Source organism: Procambarus clarkii, chromosome 38 (genome assembly GCF_040958095.1).
Source record: "Procambarus clarkii isolate CNS0578487 chromosome 38, FALCON_Pclarkii_2.0, whole genome shotgun sequence".
Lineage (NCBI taxonomy): Eukaryota > Metazoa > Arthropoda > Malacostraca > Decapoda > Cambaridae > Procambarus > Procambarus clarkii.
The window spans coordinates 14,604,888-14,619,628 of NC_091187.1; the positions used below are offsets into that span (position 1 = coordinate 14,604,888).

Below are 14,741 nucleotides of genomic sequence, written 5' to 3' on the forward strand. Positions count from 1 at the left end.
TGAGCGAGGAAATGTTTCCGCGGTTAGTGAGAATTATGAGCTGCTTGCCTGTGTATTATGCTCGTTGACACCTGTTATCGTCGATTGGTTCAGCATGTGTCTGTGTGTGTAATTTAGCCGCCCTGAGAATTGACTTAACATCACACAGAATCCCATCGAAGGATCTTTGGTCACGTACACATTGCTCCTGAGATGCCTGACGCTTACGTCTTTACCCCCCTAGAATTATACACTCTTCATGCCTCCTACACAATACTAGAGAGATTGAACTATCAGCAGCTTAAGCTGACAGCTAAGCGTGGGAGTTCCATCGACAGCTCTCTGGCATTGGATGAGCTGTAAGTGTTCTAAGGTGCTCATTTTCAATTCAGTGTCGTGGTAGATCGTTTTGAAGATGTTATCCGGCTCTTCACGACTGCTTCCGTTAATGACAGGTTTATTGATTTATAACAAGGAGGGCCAGCTACACACCAGCAGCCACACCTCCAGCCACACCTCCAGCCACACATCCACCACACCGTTCAGCACACTACATCATCAAACAATTTTATCTCTCCTTCCGGGAGATTCCACCCGCGCTGAAACAACTGTTCATCCCCAGAAAAATATTTTTGTGTGTAAGAGTGTGAATACGTCGCTGTGTTCCACTCATGCCAATACTTTTTTTTGGTAATGACAGCTGATCACACGGATGAGAATTTTTGGCCAACATAAAGCATTTGAAAACTGTTTTACTTGTTGTATTATTAGGTAACAGCTTCTCCGTGGAGAGAGGGGGAAACCTGCTGCATGGGTAACAGCTTCTCCCCCGTATCAACCTATCCTGGCTTTGCGCCCTGGTGAGGCCACTCCAGACCGACAACCCGAGCACAAGTCCATAGTCTCCTGAGACTGATGGATGCCTACCACTACTACTACTACTACTACTACTACTACTACTACTACCACTACTACTACTACTACTACTACTAGGAAGCGCACAGGAAAATTAGAATAATCGATCTATCAAACTGTTTTGAGATGAGTGTGGAGGATAATGTAGTGTAAAGGAGATTAAAAATTAGATGACGTAAAGAGCAAGAAACGTAATGTTTCAAAGAACAGAAGAAATACAGAATACATAAATACATGAGAAATACAAAAGAAATACAAGAAAGACACAGAACTGAATGAAATTTTGAAATAAAACAAAAGGGGGCGGAGAGTAAATTTACAGGAAAATCATCAATTAATCAGAAGGTTAAATCATCAGACGATTAAGAAGAAGAATTGGAAAAGAATCAAAGATTTATAGTAAAAAAAAAAAAAAGAGCTGTGCCATATACACGTGCCTCAGACATTCACCCAGAGGCTACTGTATCAAAGGAAAATGTATTTGAAGTCGCCGAGAGTTTAAAATAGAGAATGAATATAGAAGACACCAAATTAAATGCCAGAGCGCTGATAACAATTTAAGTATGTGAATGATAAAGAAGCAATTGTTGATAAAGGTGTAACTTAACGGGAACTAATCTTAACACTAACATGCAGAAATGTGTTGAAATATTAAGAGATAAAATTAACTTGTTAATTGTTTTCAAGAAGAAAACTTGAACAAATATTGAGAGAAGGGGGAGGGGGGGAATAGAGGGGAAAGAGCCAAGCCATTACGACTATATAGCACTGGGAAGGAGTCAGGATAAGGATTTGGGATGGGACGGAGGGGAAGGAATGGTGCCCAACCACTAGTGGACGGTCGGGGATTGAACACCGACCTAGGAGAAAACATTGCTTGTTGACCATAGCCGGTGGGAAATTTTTCTCACTAATAACATAATTAACTACCTAATTAATATATCTTAATAATATTCAACCAGGAGGATTCGTCCTCTATCAGGCATATAAGATTAACCGCTAATTACTAATAATTAAATTGAGTTAGTATGAGGACTATTCTGTTATTAAATTAAAAATATGTTATTAAATGTTATTAAATATGTTATTAAAATATGAATTATAATAACATTATTACTGGGCTGAGGTTATCTTGAGATGATTTCGGGGCTTAGCGTCCCCGCGGCCCGGTCCTCGACCAGGCCTCCTTTTTGTTACACCCCCCCCAGGAAGCAGCCCGTACCAGCTGTCTAACTCCCAGGTACCTATTTACTGCTAGGTGAACATGTGCATCAAGGTGAAAGAAACTCTGCCCCATTTGTTTCCGCCTCCACCGGGGATTGAACCCGGAACCTCAGGACTACGAATCCCGAGTGCAGTCCACTCAGCTGTCAGGCCCCCCCTAAGGGTAAGCAATTTGCATTTGTGTTCGTTTATTTTCTATCATGGGAGCCGGTCGGCCGAGCGAACAGCACGCTGGACTTGTGATCCTGTGGTCCTGGGTTCGATCCCAGGCGCCGGCGAGAAACATTGGGCAGAGTTTCTTTCACCCTATGCCCCTGTTACCTAGCAGTAAAATAGGTACCTGGGTGTTAGTCAGCTGTCACGTGCTGCTTCCTGGGGGTGGAGGCCTGGTCGAGGACCGGGCCGCGGGGACACTAAAAAGCCCCGAAATCATCCCAAGATAACCTCAAGATAAGATAACCACAGATGGTAAAATTAATACAATGATAACCAGCTTAAACACTTTATTCTGTATTACCACTACAGAGGGTGCAGTGGTAATTGTGGTGATTGTGGTGCTCAATTAGCACAGTGGGTGATTGTGGTGTTTATACAGTGATAACAATCACGTAGGATCTCGTCAATCCTCCGTGGACGGGGTCAGAGATAGCGGTTCTCCTGCATATTGTGCAATTGCTTATTGAGCACAACCACCATTGGTGATTGTTGTGCTTTGACAATGCTAATTATCATGCAGGTGTATTGCCTCAAATAGTTGTGAGCAAGCTGGGCAGGTAGTGATCTGAGTAGTTAAGGTTACAGTAGTTAAGGTGACAGTAGTTAAGGTTACACGGTAGTTAAGGCTACAGTGGAAGGCTGTAAGAGACGTCTGAGACTTCTTTGAGGTCAGAGACTTCTTTGAGGTCAGAGACTTCTTTGAGGTCAGAGACTTCTTTGAGGTCAGAGACTTCTTTGTGGTCAGAGACTTCTTTGAGGTCAGAGACTTCTTTGAGGTCAGAGACTTCTTTGAGGTCAAAGACTTCTTTGAGGTCAAAGACTTCTTTGTGGTCAGAGACTTCTTTGAGGTCAAAGACTTCTTTGTGGTCAGAGACTTCTTTGAGGTCAAAGACTTCTTTGAGGTCAGAGACTTCTTTGAGGTCAAAGACTTCTTTGTGGTCAGAGACTTCTTTGAGGTCAAAGACTTCTTTGTGGTCAGAGACTTCTTTGAGGTCAAAGACTTCTTTGAGGTCAGAGACTTCTTTGAGGTCAGAGACTTCTTTGAGGTCAGAGACTTCTTTGAGGTCAGAGACTTCTTTGTGGTCAGAGACTTCTTTGTGGTCAGAGACTTCTTTGTGGTCGGAGACTTCTTTGTGGTCAGAGACTTCTTTGTGGTCAGAGACTTCTTTGAGGTCAAAGACTTCTTTGTGGTCAGAGACTTCTTTGTGGTCAGAGACTTCTTTGTGGTCAGAGACTTCTTTGAGGTCAGAGACTTCTTTGAGGTCAGAGACTTCTTAGAGGTCAGAGACGTCTTTGAGGTTAAAGACTTACAGGTAGTGTCATCATGCAGAGTCTTGAGTAAGATAGCGTTTGATATCCTATTTATCACTGTCAGTGCGCTGCCTAAACTATGATAATTGCTTGAAATAATAGTTTAGGATTGCACAGACCGTCACTTGTTGAACACAGGAGGATTTAGACAGTATATGCAAACTGCTTGCTTGCATAATACCTTGGGTTAGATTCACGAAGCAGTTACGCAAGCACTTACAAACCTGTGCATCTTTTCTCAATCTTTGGCGGCTTTGTTTACAATTATTAAACAGTTAATGAGCTCCGAAGCACCAGGAGGCTGTTTATAACAATAACAACAGCTGATTGGCAAGTTTTCATGCTTGTAAACTGTTTAATAAATGTAACCAAAGCCGTCAAAGATTGAGAAAAGAGGTACACGTTCGTAAGTACTTGCGTAACTGCTTCGTGAATCTGGCCCCTTGTATTTCTTACGCAATCAACCACTCCGCTGAAAATACGATGTATTAATCTCAATTATAACACACTAATGTCTGCATTTTCTATGCTTCGTCCTAGATAGGTTAGGGAGGGGTTGCTAGGCTTTGACCCTTTCTAGTTAGGCAAAGCAGATGAAACTTTTTTTTTTACAGAGTTGAAAATCAAGAATTTTTTTAAAATGATCTCCTATATGTGTTTAAATTAATCTTTTCTTATCTTAAAAAAATAAAAAACTATCTTCTCTTGTGTTTATCCACAACGTAACTACTTCCTGTCCTAATTACTTCTTAACTACGGGTCATTGACTTAATTAGCCTTTAACAGTAGTCTTCATATCTTGTTTAAAATGTTATCACGCTTCTTAAGACTTAAGCTCACGCTTCTTAAGACTTAATCTTCTACATGGGGGGTCTTAAAAGGCATTTCGAAGGTCAGTTTATCCTGTTTGTATAAGGATTGTGGTCTCGTTAGCTGGTAATGTTGTGAAGGTAAGGCTAGGCCTTTGGTTGGTAGTGGAGCATGTGCTGAGAAATAGGCTTTTAGCCCTCCTTTAGTTAGGTTATGTCTCACTTTCTTCCTCATTATCTACCTCCTCCTCACATTCCTGCGTCCCTCCTTGCTTCCTCCCTCCAATCTCTTCCTCACTTCCTATTTCTCCTCTCTTCCTCTGTAACGTCTCTCTCTCTCTCTCTCTCTCTCTCTCTCTCTCTCTCTCTCTCTCTCTCTCTCTCTCTCTCTCTCTCTCTCTCTCTCTCTCTCTCTCTCTCTCTCTCCCTCACCTCTCTGGTCGGGGCCGCTAGTGAGGTACAGAGATCACACGCAGAGGGATACTTGCGTAACTGCTTCGTGAACACGTTCGTAACTTCGTTTCGTGAACCTGGCCGCAGGTTCGCTAACGCAGAGGGAAGCGTCGTGTTCTCCCTGTGTAAATCTTCCTGGAGCCGCTGCCAGTCTCCAGCGGTGTTTCCAATTCCCGTAATCACATGAAAATGAGAATAAGAGCTGTGAAAATTTTCCGAAATTAACGCTATTGCTGGAGAGAGGAGGAGAGGGGGGGTGGGGGGGGGAGATGGGGGGTGGATTCAGCATCCTTCTTCCGGAAGGGGGTGATCATATGTCTTTTGTGGGGAGGGGGGGTAGTAGTTGGTGGTGGTAGTGGTGGTGGTAGTTATGGTGGTGAGGGTTGTTGGCCATGAGTAATGGTGGTATTGTGTGGTAGTTCTGGTGGTAGGCGGGGAGGGGGAATAGCAGGGTGTGGAGGGAGTCTGATAGTAGTGGTGGTGGTGGTGGTAGTGTTGGAAGTTGGGGGATGGTGGTAGTTGATGGCAGTTAGGCCTTCACTCACGAACCTGTACATCTTTTCTCAATCTTTGGCGGCTTTGTTTACAATTATTAAACAGTTAATGAGCTCCGAAGCACCAGGAGGCTGTTTATAACAATAACAACAGTTGATTGGCAAGTTTTCATGCTTGTAAACTGTTTAATAAATGTAACCAAAGCCGTTGTAACGTTGAGAGATACTTAAACGTTGAGAGATACTAAAACGTTGACAGATACTAAAACGTTTAGAGGTATTAAACGTTTACAGGTATTAAACGTTTAGAGATATTAAAACGTTTAGAGATATTAAAACGTTTAGAGATACTAAAACGTTTAGAGGAATTAAACGTTTAGAGATATTAAAACGTTTAGAGATACTAAAACGTTTACAGGTATTAAACGTTTAGAGATATTAAAACGTTTAGAGATACTAAAACGTTTAGAGATATTAAAACGTTTAGAGATATTAAAACGTTTAGAGATACTAAAACGTTTACAGGTATTAAACGTTTAGAGATATTAAAACGTTTAGAGATACTAAAACGTTTAGAGGAATTAAACGTTTAGAGATACTAAAACGTTTAGATATACTAAAACGTTTAGAGGTATTAAACGTTTAGATGCTAAAACGTTTAGATGCTAAAACGTTTAGAGATATTAAACGTTTAGAGATACTAAAACGTTTAGAGATACTAAAACGTTTAGAGATACTGAAACTTTAGAGATACTAAAACGTTTAGAGATACTGAAACGTTTAGAGATACTAAAACGTTTAGAGATACTAAAACGTTTAGAGATACTGAAACGTTTAGAGATACTAAAACGTTTAGAGATACTAAAACGTTTAGAGATACTAAAACGTTTAGAGATACTGAAACTTTAGAGATACTAAAACGTTTAGAGATACTGAAACGTTTAGAGATACTAAAACGTTGAGAGATACTAAACGTTGAGAGACTGTCCTTCACAGTTTAGAAGGTGATCTTCAGGGAAAAGATAAGCAATATCTTTACAATCAGTCAACCCAAACCTTTACATCACATCCCATTCACCTGGGCACTTGCAGACTCGAACCGTTGACCCCACGTGTGTGACGCCAAAGCTCCATCGACCGAGCTATTGAGTGGTCTTCATAAGGAAAGTCTTAATCATCTGTACATCACAAGCTACTAGAACAAGCACACACAGTCTGCTAGGACAATAAGCTTTAAGTGCAACCTATCACTCACTACTAATTAACATACAGAGCATAAAGACACGTACTTTAACAGACAAGCAGCCATCAATCTTGTAAGTGTAGCTATTGACGTGTCAGATCTTAACGATGCAACTGGACCAGAACTAAACTATGGCCCTAAAGAAGGCGAAAGCAATTGCCTTTGTTGATGAGGATATTACACAGAGCTTACTGAGATTAGTCTCCCAAGTACCAGCTAACACTGCTCTCAGTGTTGCTCAGAATGACTTTTAAGTGAAGCGATATTATCTCCGGCTTGGATAAACGGTCTCGGTATTACTATACCCCTAAACAGCCTTCAGGTAATTATATGTTGAGGTCTTTAACATGCTGTATTTGTATAGGGTCATGTGGTCTTTGACAGGTTCATGTTTCATGTACAATGGGGAGCATCTGGTTAAACTATTGGGCTCATGCCAGGACTATAGGATTCACAGAGTATTTATATTCATCCATTGACGAAACCTGTGCATCTTTGTTTGATCGTGGCGGCTTTGTTTACATTTATTAAACGGTTTATCAGCTGGGAAACTACACAACCCAAGGTTGTTATTGTTGTAAACAGCTTCACAACCATGGCCCCCACTGGAACTGACTGTGGTGGTCCAGAACCATGGCTCCACTGGAACTGACTGTGGTGGTTCAGAACCATGGCTCCCACTGGAACTGACTGTGATGGTCCAGAACCATGGCACCACTGGAACTGACTGTGGTGGTCCAGAACCATGGCACCACTGGAACTGACTGTGGTGGTCCAGAACCATGGCACCACTGGAACTGACTGTGGTGGTTCAGAACCATGGCACCCACTGTAACTGACTGTGGTGGTTCAGAACCATGGCACCCACTGTAACTGACTGTGGTGGTTCAGAACCATGGCACCCACTGTAACTGACTGTGGTGGTCCAGAACCATGGCACCACTGGAACTGACTGTGGTGGTTCAGAACCATGGCCCCACTGGAACTGACTGTGGTGGTTCAGAACCATGGCCCCACTGGAACTGACTGTGGTGGTCCAGAACCATGGCCACACTGGAACTGACTGTGGTGGTTCAGAACCATGGCCCACACTGGAACTGACTGTGGTGGTTCAGAACCATGGCCCCACTGGAACTGACTGTGGTGGTCCAGAACCATGGCTCACACTGGAACTGACTGTGATGGTTCAGAACCATGGCTCCCACTGGAACTGACTGTGGTGGTCCAGAACCATGGCCCCACTGGAACTGACTGTGGTGGTTCAGAACCATGGCCCCACTGGAACTGACTGTGGTGGTTCAGAACCATGGCCCCCACTGTAACTGACTGGTGGTTCAGAACCATGGCCCCCACTGGAACTGACTGTGGTGGTTCAGAACCATGGCCCCACTGGAACTGAATGTGGTGGTTCAGAACCATGGCTCCACTATAACTGACTGTGGTGGTTCAGAACCATGGCCCCACTGGAACTGACTGTGGTGGTTCAGAACCATGGCCCCACTGGAACTGACTGTGGTGGTTCAGAACCATGGCCCCCACTGTAACTGACTGTGGTAGTCCAGAACACAACCAGTACTGAGGGTATACACCAGTACTGAGGGTATACACAACCAGTACTGAGGGTATACACAACCAGTACTGAGGGTATACACCAGTACTGAGGGTATACACAACCAGTACTGAGGGTATACACAACCAGTACTGAGGGTATACACAACCAGTACTGTGGATATACACAACCAGTACTGGGGGTATACACAACCAGTACTGGGGGTATACACAACCAGTACTGAGGGTATACACAACCAGTACTGAGGGTATACACAACCAGTACTGTGGGTATACACAACCAGTACTGGGGGTATACACAACCAGTACTGGGGGTATACACAACCAGTACTGAGGGTATACACAACCAGTACTGAGGGTATACACAACCAGTACTGTGGGTATACACAACCAGTACTGTGGGTATACACAACCAGTACTGTGGGTATACACAACCAGTACTGTGGGTATACACAACCAGTACTGTGGGTATACACAACCAGTACTGTGGGTATACACCAGTACTCAGGGTATACACCAGTACTGAGGGTATACACCAGTACTGAGGGCTGGCGGCTCACACAGTCTACGGGTATATATTGCCAGCTTTCACAAAGCAAAAATAATATAATTCAATTCATTGTATCGGGGTGACAGGCAGCCAGTGTATATATACATGTTAGGCTTATATCGAGGTCCCCCCTCCCTCCCCAGGATACAACCCCACAACAATTAACTCCCAGGGTACATAGTGACTGCTGGGTGAACAGAGGCATTAGGTGAAACGTCTTCCTTTGCTAGGGCAACTACTGGCCCTTCCCCATAATGCAACTCACAATAGCTCCCTAATTTGTTGGTACCTATTTACAGCTAGGTGAACAGAGGCATCAGGTGAAAGAAAACGTGATACGTTTAAATTATTTTTTGGAACAGGACCGTGGGATCGTACCTGTATTCTTCTTAAAAGCTTTTCTAATAGACATTCACTGTTAGTGGTATGTCGTTGGCTATAGGAGAGGGTTATAGGAGAGGGTCTCCCAGTACAGTTGGCTTCGTTCTTCACTCACAACCGAGATCCCCCCCGAGTTCTATTCCAGGGACAGAAGTGGTTGGGCACGTTTCCTATCGTCTAATGCACCTGTTCACCTAGCAGTTAATATAGGTACCCAGTTAATATAGGTATAGGTATATATATATATATATATATATATATATATATATATATATATATATATATATATATATATATATATATATATATATATGTATATATATATATATATATATATATATATATATATATATATATATATATATATATATATTATTAAATATGACCGAAAAAGTAAGATTAATAATTCTAACACGAATTTTCTCTATCTTTCTTACGTTTTTTTTCACTGTTGATGGTAATTCAAAGATCAATTCTCCAAAATTCATTTTTATTTCTAGTCTGACGCGACACTTGAGCGCGTTTCGTAAAACTTATTACATTTTCAAAGACTTTAGTTTACAAACACACAACTGAAACTGAATAGAGCTTACACATCTTCGAGGTTTATATCTACATTTGGGTAAGGTGGATGAGGTGAAAAAACGAACTTTCAACAATGGGTATTCAATGGGTATTAAATTCCATCACAAGACAGAACACGAAACAATGGGTATTGAATGGGTATTAAATTCACACACAAGACAGAACACGAAACAATGGGTATTGAATGGAAGTAATTGAAGAAAGCCTATTGGTCCATATTTCTTGATGCTTCTATATTGGAGCGGAGTCTTGAAGTGGGTAGAATATAGTTGTGCATTAATTGGCTGTTGATTGCTGGTGTTGACTTCTTGATGTGTAGTGCCTCGCAGACGTCAAGCCGCCTGCTATCGCTGTATCTATCGATGATTTCTGTGTTGTTTGCTAAGATTTCTCTGGTGATGGTTTGTTTGTGGGAAGAGATTATATGTTCCTTAATGGAGCCCTGTTGCTTATGCATCGTTAAACGCCTGGAAAGAGATGTTGTTGTCTTGCCTATATACTGTTTTTTTTTAGGCTTACAGTCCCCAAGAGGGCATTTGAAGGCATAGACGACGTTGGTCTCTTTTAGAGCGTTCTGCTTTGTGTCTGGAGAGTTTCTCATGAGTAGGCTGGCCGTTTTTCTGGTTTTATAGTAAATCGTCAGTTGTATCTTCTGATACAGAAGATACAAGAAAATACAGAAGATATTGTAACCCATATGTAACTCCTTTTTTGTAACAAAGTTCAAATAAAGTAAATATATATGTGTACATACAAAAGAATGGGGGTGGTAGGAGAAGATAATATTAGTGTTCAGTGAGAAACCACAAGGTCTCCTCTGAATACTTTTTATTTTCTTCTCCGAGGCTATGGGTCCCCACATTGGCACCAGAGGTGGTACCCTCACAAACTTTATATATATATATATATATATATATATATATATATATATATATATATATATATATATATATATATATATATATATATATATATATATATCCTGTCCCCCGACAAAGCTAGTTATTATTATATCAATTCTGCTTTGCTTTTGAAAGGTTGCAATATGAAGTTTTTCACAACGAACACCAATAGAACACTAGAACATACCAATAGCTGTTCTATTCGTACCTGACGGCTAAGTGAACAACGCTCGGGGTTCGTAGTCCTAAGGGTCGGGGTTCGATCCCCGGCGGAGGCGGAAAGAAAACGTGAATTTCAGAGTATAAATGGGCAGAATTTCTTTCACCCTGATGCCTGTGTTCACCTAGCAGTAAATAGGTACCTGGGAGTTAGACAGCTGCTACGGGCTGCTTCCTGGGTGTGTGTGTATGAAAATTAGGATTAAGGACTTGTCCGAAACGCTACGCGCGCTAGTGGCTGTACAAGAATGTAAGAACTCTTGTATATATATAAATAAAACTAAATAAAACAATAAAAAATATTAAAACAGGGCAGGAATGGAAGCCTAAGACTCATACGAGTCATAGAGATGTCTGGAAGACTTCTTTTAGCGTAAGAGTAGATCCTTCGACCTATTATAGATCAGGGTGTAGTAGCATAATCTGTCCATCATTTGAAAAGTTGATATGAGAGGGGAAATGTGTCAGGAGTCATTGTATTAGACAACCGACTGATAGAAAGCTGAGCCCAAGAAGTGATACTCGATGTTGCAGGCACTAATAGGTGAGAACACACACACACACACACACACACACACACACACACACACACACACACACACACACACACACACACACACACACACACACGAAGGTTTATGCAATTGAAAAACCTGACTTTAGGAGAGGACATTATGGCAACCTTAGAAAAATTTTTAGTGAGTATAATTGGACAGACTTGTTGCTAGGCAAGGAAGTGAATGAGATGTATGTCAAGTTTTGTGAAATATATGATAAAAACATAACAAATTTATACCAAAACAGAGATGCAGAACTAGGAAACAGAATTGGTTCAACAGAAATTGCGAGAGGGCCACAGACCAAAAGACACAAAAATGGAATCAATACAGGAAGAGGCCGAACCCCCAAACATACCAGCGATTCAAAGATTCGAGAAACAACTACACGGCAGTGATTAGAGAGGCAGAAAGAAATTTTGAAAAAGGGATTGCAGACAAATGTAAAACAGAACCAGGTCTATTCTATAAATTCATAGACAACAAATTGCAGGTAAAGGATAATATTCAGAGGTTGAAAATGGGAAATAGATTCACGGAAAATGAAAAGGAAATGTGTGAAACATTAAACGAAAAGTTCCAAAGTGTGTTTGTACAAAATGAAATCTTCAGGGAACCAGATACAATAAGAATTCCAGAGAACAACATAGAGCACATAGAGGTGTCTAGAGACGAAGTGGAAAAAATGCTCAAGGAGCTAATTAAGAACAAAGCAGTTGGTCAAGATGGAGGTTCACCATGGGTTCTGAGAGAATGTGCACCTGAGCTCAGCATTCCTCTTCAACTGATTTTTCAGGCATCCCTGTATACAGGAGTTGTAGCTGATGTGTGGAAAAAGGCTAACATAGTTCCAATCTACAAAAGTGGAAGCAGGGAAGACCCCCTTAATTATAGACCGGTATCATTGACAAGTGTAAAAGTCAAAATATTGGAAAAAATAATTAAAACTAAATGGGTAGAACACCTGGAGAGAAATGATATAATATCAGACAGACAGTATGGTTTTCGATCTAGAAGATCCTGTGTATCGAATTTACTCAGTTTCTATGATCGAGCAACAGAGATATTGCAGGAAAGAGATGGTTGGGTTGACTGCATCTATCTGGACCTAAAATAGGCTTTCGACAGAGTTCCACATAAGAGGTTGTTCTGGAAACTGGAAAATATTGGAGGGGTGACAGGTAAGCTTCTAACATGGATGAAAAATTTTCTGACTGATAGAAAAATGAGGGCTGTGATCAGAGGCAATGTATCGGACTGGAGAAATGCCACAAGTGGAGTACCACAGGGTTCAGTTCTTGCACCAGTGATGTTTATTGTCTACATAAATGATCTACCAGTTGGTATACAGAATTATATGAACATGTTTGCTGATGATGCTAAGATAATAGGAAGGATAAGAAATTTAGATGATTGTCATGCCCTTCAAGATGACCTGGACAAAATAAGTATATGGAGCACCACTTGGCAAATGGAATTTAATGTTAATAAATGCCATGTTATGGAATGTGGAATAGGAGAACATAGACCTCACACAACCTATATATTATGTGAGAAATCTTTAAAGAATTCTGATAAAGAAAGAGATCTAGGGGTGGTTCTATATAGAAAACTATCACCTGAGGACCACATAAGGAATATTGTGCGAGGAGCCTATGCCACGCTTTCTAACTTCAGAATTGCTTTTAAATACATGGATGGCGATATACTAAAGAAATTGTTCACGACTTTTGTTAGGCCAAAGCTAGAATATGCAGCAGTTGTGTGGTGCCCATATCTTAAGAAGCACATCAACAAACTGGAAAAGGTGCAAAGACATGCTACTAAGTGGCTCCCAGAACTGAAGGGCAAGAACTACGAGGAGAGGTTAGAGGCATTAAATATGCCAAAACTAGAAGACAGAAGAAAAAGAGGTGATATGATCACTACACACAAAATTGTAACAGGAATTGATAAAATCGATAGGGAAGATTTCCTGAGACCTGGAACTTTAAGAACAAGAGGTCATAGATTTAAACTAGCTAAACACAGATGCCGAAGAAATATAAGGAAATTCACTTTTGCAAATAGAGTGGTCGACGGTTGGAACAAGTTAGGGGAAAAGGTGGTGGAGGCCAAGACCGTCAGTAGTTTCAAAGCGTTATATGACAAAGAGTGCTGGGAAGACGGGACACCACGAGCGTAGCCCTCATCCTGTAACTACACTTAGGTAATCACACACACACACACGCACACACACACACACTGCAGGTATTACCCAGCTAGGGACAGCAGGTCAGGCGACACATGACTAACATGAGCCAGCAGAATATAAACACCTGCAACATATGCTACAGCAACAGTGGCACGTCACCGAGACAAGAGTTATCACACACACAAGCACAACTAGGTGACTACAACTAGGTGAATACACTTATCTAACTATGGGATACTTGAAGAAACTTTTAAAGATACCATTTTGGACAAACAAGCAAACAAACAAACGAACAATAACAAGCAGTTGTGGGTCTCTGGAGCACTCAGTTTCCTCCTGGAATATTAGGACCTCCTGCGACCTGTTCTTGTTGAAGAACACTGGTCTGTGTTGAAGAACACTCTGGTCTGTGTTGAAGAACACTCTGGTCTGTGTTGAAGAACACAGACCAGTGTTGTTGGTATGTCTCTATCTCTCTCTCTGTCTGTATGTCTCTCTGTTTTTATATGTGTTTCTGTTTCAAAGTATCTTTATGTCTCTGTGCATCTATATCTACCTGTGTGTCTGTTTCTGTCTGTGTTTCCCTATGCCCATATCTGTCTGCTTCTGTCCGTCTCTCTCTGTCAATCTGTCTGCGTCTCTCTCTCTCTCTCTCTCTCTCTCTCTCTCTCTCTCTCTCTCTCTCTCTCTCTCTCTCTCTCTCTCTGGAGGCAAGGGGGGGGGGGGGGGTGTATGCACATATACACATCACTGCCAGTATGTAGATCGCTACATATAAGATATGTGACTCTTGAGTAAGCGAGTGAATCTTGTAAGACTGGGTATGTTGGGTGAGGGGAGGGGGACTATCAGGGGGAAAGCACCAAGCCATTAGGACTATGTAATACTGGGAAGGGGTCAGGATAAGGATTTGGGATGGGACGGGGGGAAAGGAATGGTGCCCAACCACTTGTGGACGGTCGGGGATTGAACGCCGACCTACATGACGCGAAACCGTCCAGCCCAAGGAAGGGAGGGGGAAAATTTGGTATGGCAAGAGGGAAGGGAAGGGGGGGGGTATAGTATTTGTGATTATATATATATATATATATATATATATATATATATATATATATATATATATATATATATATATATATA

At 41.5% G+C, this 14,741-nt stretch overlaps 1 protein-coding gene across 1 annotated transcript; it reads right to left on the bottom strand.

The window, feature by feature from the left end:
• Positions 1-2,960: 2,960 nt before the first annotated feature.
• Positions 2,961-4,409, bottom strand: LOC138372191 (homeobox-like protein HDP1). Its single transcript, XM_069337509.1, has 2 exons — positions 4,403-4,409; positions 2,961-3,607 (listed from the first exon to the last, which is right to left on the bottom strand). Exons 1-2 carry the CDS (start codon positions 4,407-4,409, stop codon positions 2,961-2,963), a joined length of 654 nt encoding a protein of 217 aa, XP_069193610.1.
• Between the last annotated feature and the right edge of the window lie 10,332 nt (positions 4,410-14,741).